The 25,553-nt window shown below is 37.1% G+C and overlaps 1 protein-coding gene across 17 annotated transcripts in view; it reads right to left on the bottom strand.

Moving 5' to 3' along the window:
* Positions 1-25,553, bottom strand: part of atxn2 (ataxin 2) — a 30,414-nt gene that overhangs the window by 3,425 nt on the left and 1,436 nt on the right. For 2 of the 17 annotated variants that reach the window (XM_051892666.1, XM_051892673.1), the window contains 22 exons: positions 24,471-24,504; positions 24,155-24,214; positions 23,915-23,986; positions 22,678-22,828; positions 20,870-20,884; positions 15,399-15,523; positions 15,105-15,196; positions 14,810-14,998; positions 13,351-13,517; positions 10,798-11,013; positions 9,449-9,631; positions 9,181-9,360; positions 8,953-9,060; positions 7,947-8,017; positions 7,519-7,868; positions 7,351-7,417; positions 7,005-7,145; positions 6,193-6,210; positions 4,618-4,690; positions 3,356-3,549; positions 561-599; positions 6-132 (listed from right to left, as the gene is read on the bottom strand). In XM_051892666.1, coding sequence (XP_051748626.1) covers positions 6-132; positions 561-599; positions 3,356-3,549; positions 4,618-4,690; positions 6,193-6,210; positions 7,005-7,145; positions 7,351-7,417; positions 7,519-7,868; positions 7,947-8,017; positions 8,953-9,060; positions 9,181-9,360; positions 9,449-9,631; positions 10,798-11,013; positions 13,351-13,517; positions 14,810-14,998; positions 15,105-15,196; positions 15,399-15,523; positions 20,870-20,884; positions 22,678-22,828; positions 23,915-23,986; positions 24,155-24,214; positions 24,471-24,504 — 2,672 coding nt within the window. The remainder of the gene's footprint in view (positions 1-5; positions 133-560; positions 600-3,355; positions 3,550-4,617; positions 4,691-6,192; positions 6,211-7,004; positions 7,146-7,350; positions 7,418-7,518; positions 7,869-7,946; positions 8,018-8,952; positions 9,061-9,180; positions 9,361-9,448; positions 9,632-10,797; positions 11,014-13,350; positions 13,518-14,809; positions 14,999-15,104; positions 15,197-15,398; positions 15,524-20,869; positions 20,885-22,677; positions 22,829-23,914; positions 23,987-24,154; positions 24,215-24,470; positions 24,505-25,553) is intronic. The other 15 variants (XM_051892678.1, XM_051892682.1, XM_051892671.1 and 12 more) reach the window with 14 other exon arrangements.

Here is a 25,553-nt window from a genome sequence, read left to right as displayed (position 1 = left end):
CTTACCATACATAGTATGCGTCTGCTCACCATACTGAGTGGTGGAGGAAGAGACCAGGCTGGGCTGGCCGTGGCCAGGAGGGGTGATCATCCTCGCACTGCCCTGAATCATTGGACTGAACACATGCTGGGCCTGAAACACATGAACCCAACATCATATTAATGACTTTCACTTTTCTTGTTTAAGAAATCTTTAATAAATATTATCTGTCAAAAAGACTTCCTTTTTCTTTAAAAATTCAGATACAAGATTTTTTTTTTTTATAAAAAATAAATAAATTGACAATACATTAAACCCATATGATCAGACTTTATTGAAAGGTAAATGGTCTGCAAGGTAGTACCTTTAAGAATTTTCTTTTAAAAAAAAATATTGCATTACCTATCAGTAATCGTATGTGTTTTTCTTGTATAATGGGGGAAAAAATCTGCCCAAATGTTATCCAGTCAATTGAATGATATCATCCAACCATAAAACAGTATTTAAAGGCAGAGTATCCAAACAAACAACACAACCATAACATTTTAAGCAAAAGAATCAAAGACTCTTAAACTTCCCACCATTGTCTGTTGGTATCTTTTCAGCATTTCAACACTGTTCTAAGAAAGGGAATACAATGTTCAGAAATACTAAATATTTTGTTTCAGCTGAAGATTGTCAAGACACCACATTTATAAAGGCACAAGTTAGAGTTGTCAAAAGTACCGACTTCGGTACCTAGTCGGTACTGAAATGTTAAAAATGTGACTCTTTGAGCGGATTCATAAACACCTCTGATTGGCCATTGTTTTCACGGCTCATCGGATATGTCTGTGATTGGCTTCAATGATCAACGCTGTAAAAATGTTGTAAATAATCATCAATGAAGCTCTTCACCAAGCGCTTACACAGATACACATGGGAGCATTTGAAAGCAGGCATCTATCACGGACAATTCCACTGATAGACATCTGCTTTCAAACGTTCCCGCTTTCAAATTCAAACACTTCCGTGTGCTTTCAAACGCTGCCATGCATTGATCATTGTTGCCAATCACAGACATATCCGATGAGCACGTCAATACAATGGCCAATCAGAGGTGTTTATGAATCCGCTCAACAGCACTCAAAGCGTCACATTTTTAACATTTCAGTGCCGACTAGGTACCGAAGTCGGCACTTTTGACAACTTCAGCACAAGTTGTGTCCAAAATCACATACTGTCCAAGTAGGTACTACATTTGATAAGTACATTATCAAGTACATGCAAAAAAAAAAAAAAAAAATTAAATAGTTAAGTCTATATAGTATGAAATCCTGGCGTACTACATCCACATCCACCACCTTTATCATGTGACCTACTGCATCAGTTATATCACTGCCATTCACAACCCCTCTTCCGTGGCCTCATGGAATTGTAAAGTGTCCATTGGATGCAAACGTTAGAATCTCAATGGAGGTATTCAGGCATTCGGGAACCTTTCACTTATTGTTTTATAGTACGAATTTGGACATACTAATTTCATGTACTGCCTACTAGTAGGGAGGTAGGTAGCGAAGAAAGCATATTCGGAGACAGGGTCAATATATATATATATATATATATATATATTTTTTTTTTTTTTTTTTAATGATTGGTGGTGTTTATTGAACGGTAAATGGTCTGCAAGGTAGTACCTTTAAAAGCATATTCGGACACAGGGTCAATATATATATTTTTTTTAATGATTGGTGGTGTTTAGGGTGGGGAATTGAAAATAGATTTCGTCGGATCGGATACTCGTTATAAAATAAAAAATTTGATTTCTCATCGATTCCATTGTGTGCGTTTTAATATGACTTTAAACCATTCAAGCGCAAGAAGACCCACAAGCTGTTTTTTGTGCTGCACACACGTCCAAAACGTGTGCACAGAAAGCCTCCTTTCATACTGAATAATGTGCAATACTGAGTTCTCTTCCGTGTCTTTTTGCACTTGAATGGACAAATACAAAAATATGTCAAAATATCTTTGTAAACACAGTTGCTTACGTCTTAAAGGGTTAGTTCACCTTAAAATGAAAATTCTGTCATTAATTACTCACCCTCATGTCGTTCCACACCCATAAGACCTTCGTTCATTTTCAGAACACAAATTAAGATATTTTTGATGAAATCTGAGAGCTCTCTGACTCGTCCATAGACAGCAATTTAATTACCACTTTCAAAGCCCAGAAAGGTAGTAAAGACTTCATTAAAATAGTCCATGTGACTACAGAGTTTCAACCTTAATGTTATGAAGCGATGGGAATACTTTTTATACAACAAACAAACAAACAAAAATAATGACTTTATTCAACAATTTTGTCATTCTCCTATGCTGTTGACGTTGTACACACAGTAAATAGCTTACGGGTTCTACGTCAGAACGCCAGCTCAGTATTGGTCGATGCCATTCATGTGAGCACCATGACGCATGCGTGTGATGCTGACGCAGGAGCTGGCCAATAATGAGCTGCTGTTCTGATGTAGAACCCGGAAGCACTGCACACATCTATACAATGTAGACAGCGTAGGAGCATGACAGGGAAGAGAAGATATTGTTGAATAAAGTCATTATTTTTGTTTTGTTTTTGCGCACAAAAAGTATTCTCATCGCTTCATAACATTAAGGTTGAACCACTGTAGCCACATGGACTATTTTAACAATGTTTTTACTACCTTTCTGGGTCTTGAAAGTGGTAAATTAAATTGCTGTCTATTAAGGGGTTCGAGAACTCTTAGATTTCATCAAAAATATCTTAATTTGTGGGTGGGTGAGTGAGTGAGTGGGTGGGTTGCATTCTGATATGCTGTATCCTTTTTATATAAATTATTACTCAAAAACAATTGTTCACATAAAAAAAAAAAAAAATCTTCATTTGATTACAGTTTCTGTTCCTGAATACCTGAAAATCTTAAAACACTATTTCATTCGTATCTTTATTCAGTTTTATTCATTTGTGCGATTGATAATTTGTTTGTTATTTTTTTAATTACTGAGTGTTTACTTGTTTTTAATAAAGCTTGAAATTTATATCAGTTAGGCTAGTTGTTTTTGCTATGGTATTTCTAAACCACAGGCAAAAGTTCCTTGTGTAAGTGTTCTCTAGCCTGTTGATTTTTGTTCATGGTATTCAGCTACAATTAAATGTTTTGCAATAAGACTTAAATGAATGTGAATGGTATCTAAGTTTTTTTTTATTGGAATCGCAATTAGCAATCAATAAGAATTAGAATCGATAAGCAGAATCTGAATCGTTAAAATTCAAATGATACCCAACCCTAGTTGTGTTTATCTTTTATTTCTCTGCTTTAATAATTCCTCATTAGTAATGAGATATTTAAAGTCACAGTACCTGGGACTGGTAGTGGGGCATCTGTTGTACCAGAGGTTGACTGGCAAACTGCTGGGGGCTACAAGTGAAGTATTGTGTGGAGTAGGCTGGGTTTGGTGCCACGATGGGCGGCCCGGCAGCTGTAGCTGGATGCATCATTGTAGATGTGCCAGGTGGGTGATGCTGGTCTGGCCTTTGCTGTGGCATGTTCGGTACTGCAAGCAGATTCAGCAAAAGAAGAGAGCATGAAATGGATATACAGCCTTAAATCATTACTGACTGTGAGAACATCATAGAGGGAAAAAAAACAAGAAAAAAAAAAAAACACTATTTTACACAGATCGTATTTCCTAAATGCACAGACTGGCAAACAATATACAAAAATATACAGGGTAACTCCCTCAAATTGAAAAAGCTTATGAATATAGTAGATGCAAAATAGCCTTAAAGGGATAGTTCACCCAAAAATGAAAATTTGATGTTTATCTGCTTACCCCCAGGGCATCCAAGATGTAGGTGACTTTGTTTCTTCAGTAGAACACAAATCATGATTTTTAAGTCCAACCGTTGCGGTCTGTCAGTCGTATAATGCATGTAAATAGGAACTCCATCTATAAGAGTCAAATAAACATGACAGACAAATCCAAATTAAACCCTGCGGCTCGTGACGACACATTGATGTCCTAAGACACGAAACGATCGGTTTGTGTGAGAAAACAAACAGTATTTATATCATTTTTTACCTCTAAAACACCATGTCCAACTGTCTTTAGCATCCGGTTGGTAAGGTCTGAACGCGCTCTGACAACGGAAGTGATGTCTCGCACTCATTGAAGCAAAGTGCGAGACATCAGTTCCGTCATCAGAGCGCATTTTTTTGACCTCACTAACCGGATGCTGAACGGAGTTGGACATAGTGGTGTTTTAGAGGTAAAAAATGATATAAATACTGTTCGGTTTCTCACACAAACCGATCGTTTCATGTCTTAGGACATCAATGTGTCGTCACGAGCCGCAGGGTTTAATTTGGATTTGTCTGTCGTGTTTATTCGACTCTTATAGATGGAGTTCCCATTTACATGCATTATACGACTGACAGACCGCAACGGTTGGACTTAAAAATCACCATTTGTGTTCTACTGAAGAAACAAAGTCACTTACATCTTGGATGCCCTGGGGGTAAGCAGATAAACATCAAATTTTCATTTTTGGTGAACTATCCCTTTAACCATCATTTGAAAGCAGCTCTAAAAACATGCACACTGAGAGAGAAGCATTCTCACCTTTACCTGGTCTGTAGGGCTTGGTCTGGCTCATGGCCATATGAGGAACCTGAACATGGTACATGGCTGGAGGCTAAAGGATGAGGAGCAGAACTTGAGATGCAGAATTACATATATGTTCTGAGTTTTTAGTTCACAGTTTTGAAAACCACTTGCTGAATGCATCTTAAGACTATCATGTATCATATTCTGTTGATCACTAGTGTAATTTACTTTTAACACTTTCTCTTCTAGGGCTCACAGGAAAAAAGCTATTTGTACACATTTTCAGTGTTTTAGATCAATGGTCAACCCCACATTTTCTGTTTCTGAAAGACTAGATTTTTCAGATGTGCCAAGAGTGTAACCCTAGAAAAAATACTGTCCTCTATTGCTTATGGGTTGTTAAATACAATGAGAGTTACACACATCAATGCTTTTGAAAAAAGACTGACATAAATCCACACAACGTTCTGGCTTTTTCCTGTTCTGGTCAAGGGTACATGCAAACAAAGCTTTAATGCTCTAACAGGGGAAAAAAAAAAAAAAAAAAAAAAAAAAAATTAAGGGAAATGTTAAAACAAAAATTGATTACCAATTTTGAAGCAAAAAGAACAACAACAACAACAAAAAAAAAAAACCTGCTTATTCATAGTACTGAAAAATCATAGTTGATAAGGTAAGCTAATAATCTAATAAAGTTTAAAAAAAATTGATAACAATATGGAAATATAAGTAAGGGATAATCCACAGCTTTAAACGATTTTAATGCACGACATGGAGGCAAAAAAACAAAAAACAAAACACCCTTCGTGAAGCCTCCGCGGAGTGCATTCAAATCGTTTAATGCACAGCTAGCCGTGGATTATCCCACTTATACCATGGTCATTTGCCAGCATTGACAACTTTAAGCTGTTATTGAGGTTTGCAGCACAATATTTGACCAGAAGGGTAAAAATGACAGTTATTTTCACCAGTTACAGCGCCTTAGATCTAGCATTCTGCCCTCTTTGAATCAGACACCGATATAAAGTAAGATTAGATTAATTTGAATATATGAATATAGCATTTATTTGAATTTATTATAGAGAAAGAGAGAGAGAGCGCGATGCGAGATGCATCTGGTCAGTGTCTCTATTAACAACGAAGCTGTGAGTTTAATTACTTTTAAAACCAGTGATGTTACCCCCTCGTTGCTGAGAAATATGTAGTGATTCAGTAGTGAAGCTATTTTATTAATAAAAGTCGCACGTCAGCATTGACAAGTTTTTGTGCTCCTGAATGTTTTTGTGTGCACAGTGCAATCTCCAAGTGACGCATGCGTGTGTGTGCTTCAATCAAAACAGCGCATTAAAATAGAGCGGTGATTAAACTGACTTGGAACTACCTGTACATTAAAAAGCTTTATTGCACACCTTCCAGCCAATCAGAATCGAGTATTCAGACAGACCATGGTATAATAATAATAATAATAATAATAATAATAAACTGATCAGCAGTAAGAAATAGGCAAACCAAAATCTGCTGGTCAGTTACGCAGGCAAAAGTCTCATACACGTTTTCAGCAGAAAAAAAAATCTTAGAAATTGCACAAACCTTCCAGATAATGCTTTTCTAATGGAGAGAGAGGAAAGAGGGGGAAAAAAAACAAAAAGAACGAGTCTTTAGTGTGATTATCATTTGCTTTTTTCAGTATAGTAAGATTTGTTTTCTAGAACATGTGAGTGAGAAATGATGAATCAAAGAATTTTTAAGAGACGCTACAAAGGAATATAAAAGGACTGAACGATTGCATTTGGGTTTTGCATTTACTGAAATACATCTTTCCACTCTACACCACAATGTATACAAAAAAGTAAAGCTTTTATTTTGGTCAGTAGAAAAAAATTAAATTAGTAAATATATTATCAAACATCAGTGTGGTGCAAATTTTAGGCTGATGATGAACAATGAGCTCCTTCCAAAGGTTGACGGCATGCTACCAGTCAAACCATCTGTACTTTATCATCTTTTGGACATTAAGGTCTATTCATACCAAGTCCACATTTTTGCAAATATTGTAAAATAAACTAGTGCACACCTATGAACCACTTAACTTTCATGTCATTTATTTAAACCAAACTTAGCATGAACAGGCCTTTACTGGCCCTTTTCACGGAAATTAAATTAAAATAGCAATCATGTCAATCATCAATTAAGCAATCATGTGATGGGTTACACATGCAGATACTATGCAAATGCAACTGACAAATGAAAGTAAAGGAGCGATGGCTGAAGTTTGAACACAATGAGGAAATGGTTCTTGGCACATAAATGAAAATAAATAAAAATAACAAGTTTTAGTATAAAAACCATGCACAGAACGAATGAGATTACACTGACAGAGAGGTTCATATAATGGTGCTCACCTGAACGCCAGGGCTGACAGGGGTCAGAGGGTACATCTGGAACATGGTCTGACCATAGACAGCAGGGGGCTGCTGTACTACGATGGAAGGGCTGGGCTGACCCTGAGGTCGGGTCAGAGTGGGGGTTGTTGCTGGTTTAGGCTGAGGAAACAGTTAAAGTGAAATGTATGAACATGTACATTTCTCTGTTATATTTGTTTGCCCTCTTCCAGAAAACCTAACGGGAAAAACAAAATGACCTGACTTTAAGGTACAATATATATTTTCTCAGAAAAAATTGACATTTTTGGGAATATGTTGATTTCAGTTAATTTAAGGACACAAAACAAACAACTGATTTACTTACGGGGGAGCAAAAAACCCTTGGGTTGAACTCCTTGGCATTGGGATTGAGAGTAGATTTTCTAACACTCCTAAAAAGTGCATAAACAATAAATTAACATTGTTTTACTCACTATAACTTATTTGACAATGAATTCTGTCACTGATTCCCCATTTTCTTCCACTAACTCACTCTGCTACAGGGTCATTCTTCTCCTCCTTCTCATCCTTATCTTTTGCAGCAGTGTTGGCAAGAGGCAAGGTGGTCTGGACGCCCTGAGATGTCACATCAGGCCCTCGTTTCTGCTCTGGTACAGCAGAGGAAGGAGAGAGTGAAGGGGTACCAGATTTACTTCCTGCAAGGGCAACACTCACAGAAGTGGAGGTTTCTTCATTAATGCCGGACTCCATGGAGACTTTGGGACCTGTTGAATCTACTGCGCTCTTCTCAGCTGCTTGATCCTTTGGCTTTTCTCCAAGGTCCCTTGGAGTCTTGGTCACCATGGGCTCAAGAACTGGATCTGGATTTGAGCTAGACGGCAACTATAAATGATGAAGGGATTCAATAACCTGAAGTACAGTTGCTGAAACACATATAATGGAAGAAAAATAAAAACTTACCCTAAAATCTACACTGAATTTCCTTAAATTATCTATTTGTTTCCTTTGATCCGGAGCCATGTTGGGAAGCCCTAGGAAGATCAAAAAGTGAAAGAATCATTTTAAAAAGCACATTTACTTAAAATAATTTACATAATTGCATTTGATTTTTCACTTTGATGTAGTGATGTCACAATATACTGGTATTGCGGATGTCTGAGATATTTAAAAAATTAACTGAAATAGTGTTATACTACACATATACCCCCGGTTTCACAGACAAGGCTTAAGCTAGTCCTGAACTAAAATGCATGTTTGAGCTGTTTCAACTAAAAGTAACTTGCACTGATGGATCTTAAAATATGTCATTGCCATTGTTTTGTCTCAAGATGCACATCAGGAATGTTTTTTCTAGAGATTGTTTATACAAGCTACTTAAATGTCCTAATTGAACTTAAGCCTAATCCTGGCTTTAAAAGTTTTTTGGATTCTGTAAAAAGACTATAGGTTAGAGACTACAGGAGGGGGCTCAAACAGCAAGTTCTTTTTGTACGAATTTGTACAGTTATGGTTTTGAGTATAATTAATTGGCCAAACAAGAAAAAAAAACACAAAATAAAGTTAAAGATGAATGTGACTGATATCATTTTTAATATTTCATAATTTCTATTAGACATCACAATATCACTATCGTTAATTTGTGTAGAGAAAATCTGATACCGTGACAAGCCTACTTTAATGCATATGCCGTACCTACACTTGTATTGTGTTTGATTTAAGACGAACTGAAAAAGTCATTTCTCACTCTCTCTCTTTTTAAAGTATCAGCAATTTTAGGAAGAAAATGGATTTTTGGAAGCCAAATCCTTAATTCATATTGACAGTGTGTAATTTCTGCTTCCTACGTGCTTTGTCAGCACAGCAAAATCGCATGCAGCAAAGAACAGCTTTAGCAAAAGCTTTAAAATTTAGATTAAAACTGCTGGCCGTAGATGATAAATAGCATGACTTCTCCAAAGGTACACACCCTTGCCGATGGATCGAGCGATGCTTGCAGAAGCTTCAATAGGCTTCACATTCTCTTTGTTGGCATTGGGAGAATTCTGTCTTGTCTCTAGTACTCTTAATTCTTTGGCTACAGAAGAAAGATAAATGGAAAACAGGGTTGTTGTAAGATCTGGTACAGAGGAAATTAATAACACAAATTAACGAACAGGCCTTAAAATGACACATATTGTGTAAGGAACGTCCTAACCCTCTTCTATTGGAGATGCGTCCAGGTTGGTGGCCGGGTTAGCTGCAGTGGGTGACGTCGCTGTTGTGGAAGCTGTCACAGAGTCTACTGGCACTGTACCAGCCTGAGGGGAAGACAAGCAGGAGGAGCTGGGAGCACCTCCACCAACGCTATTCTGTCGAGGTGAACGAGGTCTGTGTGCTAAGAGGAAGTGGAAATAAATCAGTCAGCATTAGAGTGTTCCCAACTGAAACTGAAATCTGGGTACAGATTTAGAATCTAGGCTTACCACCACTGACAACAGATGACCATGTTCCCCCAGAAGGGCTGTTGCGAGCAAGAGGGGGAGCAGAAACCTCCACCGATGCACCTGGAGACATATAATCAGGAGGAGGAGGCCCACCGCCCCGACAAGAGGGCACTCTATGAGGTCTCGGAGTTCGCTGTGACTTGGGAGACATTCTCGGAGGACCTGCATTCACAAACATAGAAATGAGCGAGTTCTGAAAAAAGAAACAAACACCCTTTAGGGCATCTCTCATCAATGTGTAGTGTGTAGCTCTCTCCAAAAGCAGATGCTGTGTACTATGTGACATTCAAAATATCAAATATGAAGCAAAGACTGAGGAGAAAATTCCTATGCTAACTACTGCTAACTATGTTAGCAGTCTGTGGTCTGCACATGACATGAAGAAGAAAAAAAAAAAAAGATATTGTGACCAAACATTAGGAATTCGTTCCCACAACTGAACTAAAATTAAAGAACAGATTAGAACAAAGTGACCATGAACGTGAAGGAACAAATTAGTAAAATGTGGTCACGATTTAAATTAAAATAAGGTACAGTATCAAATTAGTACAACGTGGACTTGTTTTAACTAAAACAAGGGAACAACTTAGTAAAATGTGGCAACAATTTAACTAAAACACATTAGTTAAATGTGGCCATGATTTACAGTAATTAAAACAAGGGAATAAAATATCAAATTGTTGCCGTGATATAACCAAGTAAAAAAAAAAGGTACAGCGTAGCCACAATTTAACTAAATGTACATGAGGGAACAAATTAGTACAACATGGCCACGATTTAACTAAAATAGGAGAACAAATTATTACATTGTGGCCACGAATTCATAAGTTGTGGGAACAAAATCTTAATTTGTGGCCACAGTATCTGTTTTTTCTTCTGCATGTCATGTGCGGTGCTCTGTACTCATGAAATGTTAATGGATAAGAATGTTAATTCGAGTCAATCTACCTGATATACATTTGAACTTAAGAGGCTGTGACAGTTTCTCATTTGATGTACAAGAATACAATGTCAAGCCAATATCAGACATGGAAAGAAACACTTGGGCATTGCCAGTTGTGTCCCCATGGCCAAAATACAATGCCAGTCCTTAAACACACCGCAGAAAATGAGTGAGTGAAACGTGCCCCAAATTCACTTCAATCATGCATAGAAAGAGGGACAGTATTAGAAAATGGAACAAGAGGAGAAGTGAGTCGTTTTATTAAGCACCAGGAAAGTCCCACAGCTGTTAGTGGCAGCCTTAATTCAGGCATTTGGATTGCAAAACGTGAATCTGAGCAGTGGTGCCACAACAAAATGGCTGCTCAGTCTGGAATTTCTGGTACCTTCTGAGGACAGGCGTTTAGGCATGGTGGACAGAGGCCCTGAAGAGCCATGAGCAGAGGGGTGAGACATGGGCCGTGAGGGCCTGGATGGGGGTCTGGAGGGAGGCCGGGTGGGCGTGGCCGCCCGGGGTGGGAGAGAGTTGGTGGGGCCTGACTGGTAACGGGATGGAGGGCGAGAGGAGGGAGATGGGCAGCGTGAGGGCCAAGGGTGTGCACCTGACAGAGATGAAATGAGCCGAAATGAGAGGAAAGAAAAACTACATTGGACTGGATAGGAATAGGAAAATAGGAAATAGGAAAACAGAAAAGTCTGAAGGCCTTATAGATTGAGAATTTTAGATATGATGACTGAAACTAGCCAGCAGGAAAGGCACAGAGAGGTATTTGAGAAAGAGTATATGGAAGAAATGAGTTTAGAAGGAATGACAAGACACCAAAGAACAAGGATGAAATGTAACAAATAACATTGAGATTTCTTTGGTTAATTCTGAGGCAGTGAAACAGAAAACAATAGGGAAACAGGACTTCAAAGAAAGAACATTTGGAAAGATCAATCAGATTCTCTTGGAACAGCAGCAGTCTTGGCCTGCAGAACTCCCTTGCTCAAATCCTTTTATCATGAAAGGACTGAAAGCCAGAGAGATGATTTGAAAGATAGACTGTTAGTGAAGGAGAGAACAATGGATTAATAGATACCATAGAAAGCCAAAGGGAATAGATTTTTATTTTTTTTGCTCATTATAATTTCTAGTATTTTAAGTGGAAATTTTGAATACTGTTTTATGAACTAATAATGAATGATCCCATTGAAAGTGACACCCGGGAAAACTTTGAGACGTCTATCAAAGATCCAGCCAGAGAATAACAGCACATTGGCCCTCATTTATCAAGTGAACGTATGACAGAAAATTGGGCGTATGCTCGTTTCCATGCAAAATTTGGCATTTATCAATTTGGACGTGAGCAGTGACTACGATCAAATCTCATGTCAGGTCTCAGCTCGTGTACGCAAGTTTTTGAGTCAGCGGGAACTTGCATACAGCATAGTAAATCTGGTGGAGAACTATAATGAGAACATTTTAGATTATTTTCCTGAACGACAATCACTCAATCATTAACCATTAAACGACACGATTAAAATGTCAAATGAAAATTAAATTAGCATAGATGAGTGCCTTAAAATAGCCTACTACAAATGTTTTTTTTTCTTCTTGGTTTTCTTTTTTCCTTTCAAGGAATTTTGCTTTGGATGTGCAAATGGCAACATCAACAGAACTAGGATTCACACATCATGCACCTGCAGCGCAGAGAAAAACAGAATAATATTGGAATAAAATAATAGGACTACACGAAATATATTTCACTGAAATAATTAACAGATTAACAAAACAAAAGAGAAAAATTGTGCATCAAATAGGGCTGGTACACGCACATTTGATGCATTGTATTCGTTTTCTTTATTTTATTAAAATATTTATCTTTATTTTATTAAATCTAATTGATCCCGCGGGCGCCTCACTCATACACGCAGACCCAACATATCAGTTCTAGCGTTGCTAACTTTACATTCTAGCCATTTATCAGCAAACTAAAATGCAGACAAAGTTAACACAGTTTAAATGGTCTGCTATCCATCTGTACCAGTCGGCGTGCACAACGCCCAACCAAACACATTTTTGCGCATGTGAAGGAAGTTTTACGTGGATATTGAAACAAGAGTGAAATAGAAAGCAACAGTAGTTCAGCAAGCAATAAATGTTACATCGTGAATATGGAAACGTTTGGATTCCTCCCGAATAGGCTATGTGAGCCCAATTCAGTTTTGCTTTAAATAAGTTCATTTCTGCTTTATAATGAATGCCACTATAGTCTAATTTATGTTTCGATTAATATATAGCTAGTCCTACTTATTTTTCGTTCTTGTTCTGTTCTGAATAAAATAAATTTAAAGGATTTTCTGTGGAGTGAGGTACTAAAATAACCAAGTTTATATATATTAATAATGTTTGTAAGTATTTAGTTTTATTTAGACCTACCGGTATTTTTATTTAAATTAATTTTATTGTTTGCAATTACGAGGTTGAGGGGTGTTTTGAGAGTAAGATAAATTTCTTTTTCTTTACTTCCTCTTCATGGCCGGGTTACGTTTCTCTGTGTCGTAAACTATAGGGTGAGACTTCTAAAATTTGGGGCGTGACATTTAAATGACGTCAGTTTTCAGCCGCCACATTTATCAACACACGTTCATTCTTGCGACGGAATTGGCCGTTTACGTAAGTTTAATGAATCACATGTGAGCGTTGTCGTAAGCTGATTTTTTCGTTCAGATGTATGCTGGTTTCTAAGTTCATTTGATAAATGAGGGCCATTGTTTGCTGCGCTGGTAACTCCACTGATTATATTTCATGGATTCAAAGCTGCATAACCAAACATACAGTTTGTTTACATAACTTGATCATTTGAGGCATCATAACACTAATTACTAGCTATTTTAGATGACATGGATACCCAACATGAAGTTGAGGCACAAAGAGTTCACAAATCATCTTGTACCTCCATTGACCACTCGCTGATCCATTGCGTTGTAGTCGTGAGATCCAGATCTGGGTGTGGGTGGCCCAGGGCTACACTGAACCAGTCTGGGTGAATTTTGCCGACCAGCTCCCCATGACATCCCTGGTTCTCTGTTCCTCTGACTAGGGGGAATGTATTTGTTCTCTCTGTTGAAGTAAACAAAATAAAGAGGAAAACTCTGGATTTAAATTCAACTAATTGAGCAACACTTTTCAAACTGAATTCAGCTCTGACAAAAAAAAAAAAAAAAAAAAAAACGTAGTGCCAAATAATAACGACTAAAAACAGTTGTAAAGGTGTGGTCACATTAGTGGAATTTCAGCGTAATTTTGTAGACAAAAAGGTCCACTGCCCATTTACTTAATGCTAAATTTATGTGTTGGGAAATCTTTTGCCCAAAAGCAAAATCCCTGTTCGAGTGAATTCCTATTGAAATAACTCAATTTCATCTGCAAAAATTTGCTGAACAACAGTAAATGTGACCACACCTTAAGACATTGGCTGCTACTGCTTAAGTTGATCCAGACGAAAGAAGCAAATGATAACTGTTATGCAAAGGTTTATTTGGACAGATTGATTAACAGGCAATAAGTTGTAATCTTAAACCAGCGATAGTTTTTGTCATTTTCTGGAATATTTAAATATACTTCAATCCAGGCAGAGCCTTTGAAGTTAATCAAAGTCCCTTTTAAGGAAAGCCAGTTCACTCTGTGGCCATATTTGCAATGCCTCTGAGCAGCTATTTCGGGCATGAATCTCCTATCTCAGAGGTCTCCAAACTCGGTCCTGGAGGGCCGCTGTCCTGAAAGTTTAGCTCCAACCCCAATTAAACACACCTGAACCAGGTAATCAAGGTCTCACTAGGCATACAAGAAACTTTCAAGCAGGTGTGTTTTAGCTTGTTGGAGCTAAACTTTGGAGGACAGTGGCCCTTCAGGACAGAGTTTGGTGACCCCTGTCATATCTACTTGAATGGAGAAATACAGAGATCTCAAACACTGCTTACCAATCTCACATTTAAATAACATTTCAAATTAGCAATAAAATCTGACACAAACAGTCCCATAAATGTTGTTTCTTATACTCTTGCTTTCTTATTCTGACTGTTTCTATGGGATACAGAGCTTCTAGTGGCAGCCGCAGTGATGTGATGACAAGTGGCGATTGGTTCGTTTAATTAGATGGCGGGACTTATTCTGCCATATTTTGCGTTGCACTTTTTTTCCCATTCACAGTAATATGAGTGGAATAAAATATGCCTTTATACACTTATGAAATTGTTTTTCTTGCTCTTAGTATAATTTAGAGTATGACAAGCATGAAAAAAAACACTATTATGAATCTCCTTTTTATTTGTTCAGTGACAGAAATACACTGGAGCACAAACATCTCCTGATCTAATCATACATGCAGCACTGGTAGCAAGTTCAAGCTTCACCTGTTGAGGCTGTGAAGCTCCCTCTCTCCACGAACCACAGCAGTGTATTTCTCTTCCTCTGAGCGGTCGTCATTCTCCAAGGCCACACGGGCCTTGTAGGTGGCACTGGCTTCAATCTCCTCCGCCAGCTGTGATGCACGAGCCTCGCGCTTGAGGAACTCCTCAGAGTTGTCTCGTTCCAAGGGAACCCTGGAAACAAAAGGAAAAAACAGACTAAGAGACAGCACATACACAGCATTTAAACAAACCAAGATATTCATCAGAGGTCATTTAAAGCACAGATGAGAGGGCTTACGTGTATGATGACAGGCTGCTGTCATAGGTGGATTTCACGCCATATGTCTCCTCATTGTATTTAAACATCTCATCAGGATCCCAACCATTTGACTGAGAGGGAGACAGTTTCAAAAACGTGATTACGGCTTCGCACCATACTGTACCTCTTGTAACCGCAGAAAAATCAAAGTAAAGCATGACCTCAAGTGGCTTATTGCTTTAAACATCTAAATGTTACTGCGTATGATACTTCTACAATGATTCGACTGCAGTTTATTACATTATGTCAAGCCTGATTTGTTTGACGTCTCACCAGATCAGTGTCAAGAGATTCCATGCTGCCCGAGATGTGCTGCTCCCCTCCATCCCAGGGTTCCAGATCCTTCTCTTTGTGCTCTCCATTCAGACGGGCACTTACCGCACTGTCTGTGAAGTTATCTTCACCAACACACAAAACAAGCAACAGGATTCATATACATCATGGTGATGCAAAAGCACACAAATAATTATGAAAAAGTCATAAAACACATGAAAATGTGCAATATGGGCGACATAATAAAGTGGAAAACAGGTGATGATTTCTAAAGCAGGGTTCAGACTACACAATATCATTGTCACTACACAATTAATTTGACAATTTTTTCGGTCCTCCATGACGGGTTCCGTCACATCTGTGACATTGACCGATAGGAGCACAGAGGCTCTTCCGTGCACAGCTTTCAAACATCCTGAAATGAAGTTTGTGGAGCTATGACAACAATACTCCTGCCTTTATGATGTTTATGATGCTAACACGACGCTTCGGTAGCCATTGTTTGTTTACACTCTTGTTTCCAAAAGGGTGAAAGATTTCCCTGTGGGTTCAAGTTGGTTATGTGGATCAGCCTCATTGACCAACAGAAAGCAAATGTGACCGCACCATAAAAATATATAATAAACTTGATTAATTGAACAGGAACACTAATTAGATGTTCCGCCTCCTTGATAGCATCATGCACGTCGTTAAAGACAGCAAGCGATGATTGGTCAGGAGGCAAGGTGTAGTCTGGCATGTCTCTTGTCCAGGACACGACAAGAATTTAGGAGTCAATATAGCATAATCCGACACAGTGATAATCATAAGACAAAAATATTGTACAGTCTGAACCCAGCATAAACGGACACAAATGGTGGTGCAGGGGCGAGGATCTCAAAATATAAAAATATCTCAAATATACAACAATACTGCATCTGAGCTCACTGCATTACAAAAACATGTCAAAGGCCATGTTCTCAGAAAAAAAGTTGGAGCTGTATTTATTCTTCTGACATCATATTCAGTTTATTATTGAATAATTAAGCTCTTGTACCAATAACCAGAAACAAAGTTCCCTGTTTATTAAATCCTAAAGTTTAAACTAAAGGTGCAGACACATTTTCTGTCGTGTGCAGAGTTTCACAGTCAAAATACAGTCATTTCAAGGAATCCAAAAAATTTTGCATAAGGGTGAAAGATTTTCCTGTGGGTTCAAGGTTATGCGGATTAGCTGCATTGACCAACAGAAAGTGAATGTGACCACGCCTTAAAACTACATAATAAACTTGATTAACTGAACAGGAACACTAATTAGAAAGTGAGATTCCTGAGAACATGACCTTCACTGGAGTAAGTCAGAGATCAAGGGTCACAGAGAACTCGAGAGGAAACACAGTAATACAAAAGAATTAGGAAAGAATCAATATGTTTGGGATTATTAAACAAACTGTGGCATCACGCCATGCATTTCGGACCATTTTAATCATTTAATTTCCTATTTGGAATGGAATAACGAGAAATAAAAAGACGGCTCATTTCCTCATAGGCATACATTTTTTCCACAATCTTTGATTTGAATTTGAATTTGTGTTTATTATTATTATAACAATAAAATTACTCTGTCAAAGTTTAGAATTTTTTGTACGAAAGTATAATTTTTTGCAATTATGTCAAAATATTACAGTCAAACCTGAACATGGTATTATGCCTGTTATATGTGTGTGTTTATATTTTTTCTCCATCGTGGATGTGTTATGGAGTCACCTCTTCATTCCTGTGTGCATTCTGCATTGTAGCAGATTTTTTTTGTTTAACAAAAAATGTAAGAAAGCAATTTTTTCTATGGGTGACTTTTAGGGGTGGGGGTGTATGTGTTTTGGATGAGCATGAGCACTCCCCAGTGAGGTTGTGTTGTGGTTCTCAAATCAAGTTCAGTTTTGGTTGCATGCATTGTTGTAAAGATAAGATAACTTTCTGCAAATTAATTAAATTTTCCATTGTATTGACTGATCTACACATCTGCCTGCAGACATCCAGCTGTGCAGATTCATTTATAGACAACATTAACATAAGCCAGAGGCATCCAATCCTGCTTCTGAAGGGCCAATGTCCTGCAGTTTAGCTCCAGCCTACATTCCAACACAATGCACTCTCAGAAAAAAAGATAAGAAAGCTGTCACTGGGGTGGTACCCTTTCAAAAGCTAAGGGTACCTAAAGAGTACCTTAAAGGTACATATTGGTACCAAAAGTGTACATATTAGTACCTAAATGGTACATATTACAACCTTTTTAAAGGGTAGCATCCCAGTGACAGCTTTTGTACCATTTTTCTTTCCTGAGTGTAGCCTGGATATTTCTACATCATCATTAAAGAATGTTGGTAACCAGACAGTTGGGGTAATGACAGTTGGGACAATGGGGTAACCCACTGACTTTTCCTACTATGGAAGACAATGGCTACCGTCAACTGTCTGGTTACCAACATTCTTCAAAATATTCTCTTGTGTTCAACAGAAGAAAGAACCTCATATAGGTTTGGAACAACTTGAGGGTGAGTAAGTGATGAGAAAAATGTTGGTTCAATTATACAATTATATATATTAAGCATGCAACAATAATAACTTTAAAAAGTGCTGTATTAATAATTTACAGTGTTAAGTTACAGTTTTAAATTATGTTCCACATATGAACAAATCTGTTAAATGTAATTTGTAGGTTAATGTATTCAGTTGGATTACTCAAAGCAGCATGATCAAATTAATTTCGGATAATTAGTTTAACAATGATTTTAATTTGAACCACTGCAGAATCTCACAATTCATATATTGCATCTCACAGATCACAATTCATTTATTGCTATTTTTATTGGATTGTTTTTCTAATCCAAAGGAAACTATTAACAACATTTTTTATAACCAACGATTTACACTGTATTCTAGTCTATAACTTGAACAGTACAGTTCCTATTCATAATGCATAATTCAATTTCAGGCCTATAATACCGTTTCTCTCCAACCCTGCAAATTTTTTCAGGTATTAAGTACCCTAAACATTCACTGATTTTTTTCTGAACTCATTCTTTTCATGTGAACTCTGTACACAACTATTTATTTATCTATTTTTATTCAGGTGTGCCACACACACACTTGCTTTATGGGGACTTTCCATAGACAATGATTTTTATACTGTATAAACTGTATATTCTATCCCCTAACCCTAAACCTACCCATCACAGAAAACTTTCTACATTTTTACATTGAAAAAACATCACTTAGTACATTTCTTAAACCTTTTTCCTCATGGGAACCAAAAAATGTCCCAGAAGGTCAAGGATTTCAGATATTGTCGTTTCAGATATTGTCGTCTTTGCGGGGACATTTTGTCCCCATAATATAGGGTTTTTCCTGAACCACACACACAAACCCCTAGTGATCTCATTAAAATGCGAGTGGGAAAGGTTATGGACATGTTATCATGGTCATGTTTATTGATTTTTAAGTTCAATCCTTGTTGCTAATACAGTAGTAATGTAAAACATTTTACATTTAACCAAAGGGCCGTAACTATTTTCATTGCATTTATCAAAGGGACACAGGTAAGACCTACTACAAAAATCATACATGTCAGCATATGGTATTGCTTGCGATCTCTCAAGTGTTGTAAATTAGAAGCAAAGCTTTGCAGCAGCACTGATTATATGCCCAGCAACATATACAGTACTGTGCAAAAGTCTTAGGTCACCACCAGCTTTGCTATTTTAGCAATGTTTTAATGACCATCCATATTTATAATTTAGTCTCTTTATTACGATACAAACAGAAAATACAGGAAATGTAAAACACAAAATGTAAAAAAAAAAAAAAAAAAAAAATCAGAACAAAACTGTTTCTTTAAGCAAAAATCAGTATTTAGTGTGACCTCTCATCACGTGTCTCCTGGACTTCCATTTTCTCAAAGAAGAAACTCTGAGAAACATATTTTGAAAGTTTTTCTTGGCCTTCCAGTCCTTTTCCGTTCCATTTAGGTTTAAGAGAGCCAGGTTCCTGCTATTGCTCAAGTGTAAGGGGAGGTCACTAAATACTTGCCACTTTAGCCTAAAAAAGCAGTTTTTTCCCCCCCCCTGATTTTTAATACTGTATACAAATTTACTGTATTTTCTGGTTATGTTCTAATAAAGAGACTGAGAAACAATTATATATGGTCATTATATCATTGCTAAAACAACATCTAATGATGGCCTAGGACTTTTGCACAGTACTTTATCTGCTTCAAATGTGCCCACATGTGCGAATGAAATCTCAAAGCCATAAACTGATTTGTAAATGAGAAATCGAGCCTAAATCTGATTTTCTGTTTGTTAAACTAAACGGAAAAAAATAGATGAGCCGTCTTTTCATTTCTCGTTATTCCATTCAAAATAGGAAATGAAATTATTAAAATGTAACACAGACCCCTTTCAATCAGTAGTTTCAAAATTAACTTTAAATTTGCTGTTGAATGAAAAAGTAGTTTTCGTGGCAGCATGATATGCTGTTAAACTGGTCTTGCATTGAATTGAACTTTGTTCCTGTTGATTTCAATAAATTAGCTTTTATAAAAGGCAGAGGAGAAAAAGCATGCAAATGGATCTAAATTTGAATCACAACCTGAAGAATTATGATCTTGCACCAATATTTAATAAGATGAAGCAATAGTGTAGTGCTCATGAAATGAAACGGGCCTCTAATATAACATCAGTTTATGAAGCAATGACAGTCAAAATGTTACAGTAGCTACTTGCAGCCAGCTTTGAGCGGGTTCAGCATTTGTGTGTTGCTTGTTTGGCTTTTAGTATGGTGGTGGTGAATGCCATTTTATCTTCACACGAACTGGCTGATAATTTTTGTATCAAAATCAAAATCAAGTAGCTGAAGTTATAACATTGCACAATTATCCATGTGCTTACTGAGGTGAAGTACAGTAGAACAAAAACCTTTCTTAAATGTGCCTTTTAGGTACTTAAAATAGGGGTGACTGGTTAGCTGAGACTTAAACATTTAAGCCACCTTGAAAAGGAGCTTTCTTAGTGAAAGTGTTCATACAGTCACATCAAACAATTATATAGCTGGCTTTGAAAATTTAAAACCCAGAAAAATTGTTCATACTGTAATCTACAGTATGTTGTCCTGATGATACAATCACTGATACAACAAAAGCACATAAAAAGCTGATGGTTTGTTCTGCTTTTGCCAGGATAACGCAAAAACAACATTCTCTGTCTTAAGGGCTGCATCAGTGTTGTGTTATTAATTAGTAAACTAATTTCTAGTTTGACCCAGCATGACCCCCGATCAAGCAAGATTATAATAAATAACAAAAGCATCTCTGTGTCAAATTGCCTGCAAGTCATGCACTTAATCACCTACTCAAAGAATGCCACAAGCAACTAAAAAAAATGCTTTTTTTGCATAAAAATACACTGGTAAAAGAAAAGGATGAGTTGCATTACCTGCATCTGATGAGACTACGCCCATTTAGGAGGAAAGAGACAGAATAAAGAAGGGGTCAGTTTGTGAAAGTCATTGACCAGATTCAACTAATGCATTTTTAGCAGCTACAGTGAAAGAGACAGTCTGACAGGGGTTGGATTGTATAAAAGGAGCAGTGGAGACAATAAATATTCACACTTCAAATGTAATGCAAACTGCAAATGCTGTTACCAAAAGGATAAATAGAATTGGTTTCATGCCTTATGATGAGGTTGTTCTATATCAAAAATGTCAAGTATGTCTGGAATGATAATTCCTTAGGTGTGTGAAACTGTGTGTGTTTTGTATTGCTGATAGCAGTATGTTGTAGCAGCATTATAAATATTTTATAACAAGTGGTTTGCAATGTCTTTGATCCATCAAAATGTCATGCCATCTCCTAACAACACACTTAGAACTCAGTAAACAAAACATAATTGCAGGTCTACAGCAGTCACTGTCCATAATGATGTTTCAGCATTTACACTGCAAGGCTCATAGATCTGATTGTGAAACACTGACCACATCGCAGACTCAGTTGATAGTTCTGGTATATCTTTTACGAATACACTAAGGGTGTGTTCACACTTGCCATGTTTGGTGCAATTGCTCTGTTAGTGCACCCTAACACACCCTAAAGATGGTCATGGTTTTTTTACATGATGGAAAATTTTGTGCAAAAATTTTCAAAAACAGCTTAAAGCATATCACAAAACTTATACGAGTCAATGAGTGATTTGAGGAATTCATCTATTTGTGTACTGATTTATGTTTTTAACATTTAAATAAAAGAAAATAGAAGAAAACATCTCCTCGATGTAATAATGTGTCTGATCACTAGAATTACTTTGTTTGGACATTTACAAATATAACAATATTCCCTTACAGTATTATTAATCACATAAAATTGAGAAATAAGGAGAAATGGATATGATGACCAAATATTGAATATGTATCAGATTTAGAACCATAAATGTCCCAGGTCAAATGTGAATATCTGATATCTGAGTCAATATGTTTGTTTACATGTGTGTAACAAAATCAGATCTGCAGCTGATACTGGAAAAACAATCCGAATAGATATCCAAATACAGACATGGTTGCTTTGTATTTATTTAGTGTGAACCATTTCACTTGATATTAGACTGATTTGGCTCATGATTAAAAACAAACAAACAGCAAAACACCACACCTTCATCAGTGACAGTCTGTAGCTCAATTATAACAACTAACCTAACCTGAAGTGTCTCAAAAAAAGAAAAAGAAAAATACAAGCAGCCAATCATGAAACAATGTGTCTGAATATTCATAATGATAGACAGATTGTGTTAACATGAGAGATTGTGATAGATAATAGATTATGTTTTACCCAAATAAATATGTAAAACTGAATGATGCCACAGAACTGGAACTGAACTGAATTTTGAGAAAATTCCTTTAGCAATCATGGGTTACAACTAGTGGATTGTACATTACAGGATTATCCAAATTGCTATAATAATAGGCATGAGCTCATAAAGAAAGAATTGCACAAGCACATTTGTTCTGTTCTTTGTACATACCCACTGACTAATAAAATTCATGGTGCAAGTCAAATATTTGCTTTTTAATTTCTGAGCAAAGTAAACTGATCAGTTTTCCTGCTATTGGTGTTCATGGATGAGTCTTTTTTTTTTTTTTTTTTTTTACCTACACAGCATCTGTATTCTGATGCCTGTATCCTAACCCTGTATCTGTAAAGTAACCACTAAAGAAGCAGGGACAAACATTTATTTGACACAATTCTCACCTTTCTTGGCATAGTTGAGGTCTACATCTTTGAAATGAACTACCACTACATCTGAGGACTTGAAGATGATGCTCTCCACAATATCCTCACGGCGAGGGCCCACATTAGGTTCTACACTCTTCCTGTGTGCAGCATCCAGGACAATTTCACACTGCAGATGAAAATACCAACACAATATAAAAAGAGGGACAAATGCCATATGTGCATAAAAGTACAGTACTTTTTTGCTACACAGTGATTTAAAGGGGTCCTATTATGCCCTTTGTAAGTCTTGATTTTGTTTTTGGGGTGTACTAGAATATGCTTTCATGCTTGATTGTAAAAAAAAAAAAAAAAAAAAAAACACATTATTTTTCACATATTAACTATTATTACAGTACCTCTCTCCCCAGTCTGGCTCGAGCGCGCTTTTTAGTTCCTGTTTTGATGAAGCCCCTCCTTCCAAAATACGAAATGTACTGTGATTGATACCGCTTAGCACGTGTTCGAAAAATGTCATGCCCCTTACCATAACAGCGAGCTCTACTCAGATGTAAATATTAAGGATGCCGTCAATTTCAAACCAATTCAAGCCTGATTTAGACATAAGAATGATAACAAACAAGAGGATCGTGCAGAACGTATAGATTTCACAGGACGTTTCAGAGTGGTATGTTTTTTTGTAATTTTCTTATACATTTTAGATACGATGTTGTACACCATTTAATCAGGATATTTGTCGGAAAACTATGGTAACAATCACAAAACCACCATAGTTAATTTCCTAAGAGGCGGTGAACAGCCTTACAAAAGCTACAATAAACACTATATCATCACTAATGTTGGCTAGCAGGCCAGCGAACTATTAACAGAAAACGCAACTACAAATAATAAGACATACAAGTTTTGATCCACAAACAACAGATTGTCCCGACAAAGTGAGAACTGCTCCATTTCAGGAGAAGCTTTTGTGTGTAGCCTGCATTGTACTCTCTTAGGTTCTGGAAGCTTTTTTTTGCGTATTCTGTGGGCGGGGATTATTTAAATTAATAACATTGTTTGTGACTTCACAAAACCTGAGTCGTGTCGTAGTCCAAACGAGTCATTCATTGTAGTTCATGGAAAGTGGATTCTGTTACATAATTTTTTTATGCTCAAACAGCAACATTACACACTAACTAAACATGAAAAAGTTAAAAAGCATAAGATGACCCCCTTAAATGCTTGAGTTTAGAGCCATAGAAAGTCGTTTCCTCACCTCTGGGCCATAGGTTTTAAAAACTCCTTCATAGATTAGTCCATTTTTAACCTTAAGTTCACATTTGTTTCCCTGTTGAGTGGTGAAGCACAAAACAAATTTCAGTATGATTATATTGGTTTAATTTTGGTAAAGAGACTGATAAAATCAAAAACAGAAAATAATAATAACAGATGCACAAACTGCTGAACAAACAAGCATTTTTTCTAACTTCACTTATAACTGTGCATTTGGACTCACCACAACTGAGGTCAAAACATGAACCATCCTCATGTTTGCATAAACTCCACTGAATGCCACCTTAAAGAGTCGACAAAACCATCATTTTTAGCTGAGGTAAGGAGTCATACAGAAAACACTTGCATTTAAATTGTATTACAGTTAGTTCTGGTCCTCTAACTTAATTGTCTGAGCAGTGTTTAATGCTCTGACATACAGTTCAACTGAGGACTTTTTAATGCTTGCGGAGCGGGGAGCAAGTTTTTAAATATGAGTCGATTCAGAAAAATCGATGTTATGAATAAATTAAAGAAATTGAAAGAAAGTAACAACTCACTGCAGTGGAAGGTCCTTTGGCATTGTTGCGTCCTCTGTAGCGAAGAAAGAAAACAGCATGATAGATAAGCTTGATAATAGATAACTATAACCAAAAAAGGATTCAAGAAAATGTTTGACATGCTGTATACACAGTTTGCAAAGCCAAAAAACAGTGACACAGTCCCAGGGACAAGAATTCATGCGATACCGGTGGAGCTATTGATTGCACATGCACCAGCATACATCCAGAGCTACAATGACAAGAGAGTGACAGATAATCATATGCTTCACGCATTTCATTGTGCAAAGAAGTGCTTGTGAAGTTCCCAAACAACAGGCTTAGGAAAAATCAGCATTTCACAGAGAGGACGTGATTCGTGGCCAGTGACAGCATTATACCTCAAACATGCAAGTATGAGAGATCCTAAATTATAAAGCGTTCGTTTACACATAGGACGAAATACCAATGAGGTGCAACAAGAATGAGTTCAGTGCACATGATCTGAATACAAACTATCAAGTGCTTCCAGTCCATTAAAATAAATTAGAGAATAAAAGCTGTGAATGACAGTCCTCCTCTTTCAGCGGCCAGACTGCAAATCAAATGCTGCATTACAGGCGGTGTGAGGCTTCACTGCACCACTCACGATTCCCACAGTTTCTACAAGTCATAATACTCTTGTTGTTCCGTGTAAACAAGAATGACATTTTTCACCATGCAGACTATGTGATCTATGTGACTATGTGATGCCAATAAAGGCCTCTCTGCTTCTTAGCTGTAAGAATACACGTTTCCAAGTACATTTACAGCAAAATAAAAACCGTATCAATATTTTTCGTGTATCACAACATGCTCTAAAGTAACATACTTACACAAATGTCATATAGCAAGGAAGGAAGGACTTATACATGCAACCTCTTGTAAACGTCAAGGTTGAGAGTGATCTGACTTTCCCCTCTAGCGCTCGTGCGCCACCACTCATCGGAAATGCACCCGCGACTGATAAAATAGTTCCAACATTGAAACGTTCGTTTCCCAAATTAATAACAACGGGAAAGACGCAAATCTGCCCTGGTGCCCTCAGGTTAACCAAATGCAAGG

This window comes from Ctenopharyngodon idella, chromosome 5 (assembly GCF_019924925.1).
Source record: "Ctenopharyngodon idella isolate HZGC_01 chromosome 5, HZGC01, whole genome shotgun sequence".
Taxonomy (NCBI): Eukaryota; Metazoa; Chordata; class Actinopteri; order Cypriniformes; family Xenocyprididae; genus Ctenopharyngodon; species Ctenopharyngodon idella.
Note: the sequence above shows the minus strand (reverse complement) of the source record. Positions and strands in the feature narration are given on the sequence as shown.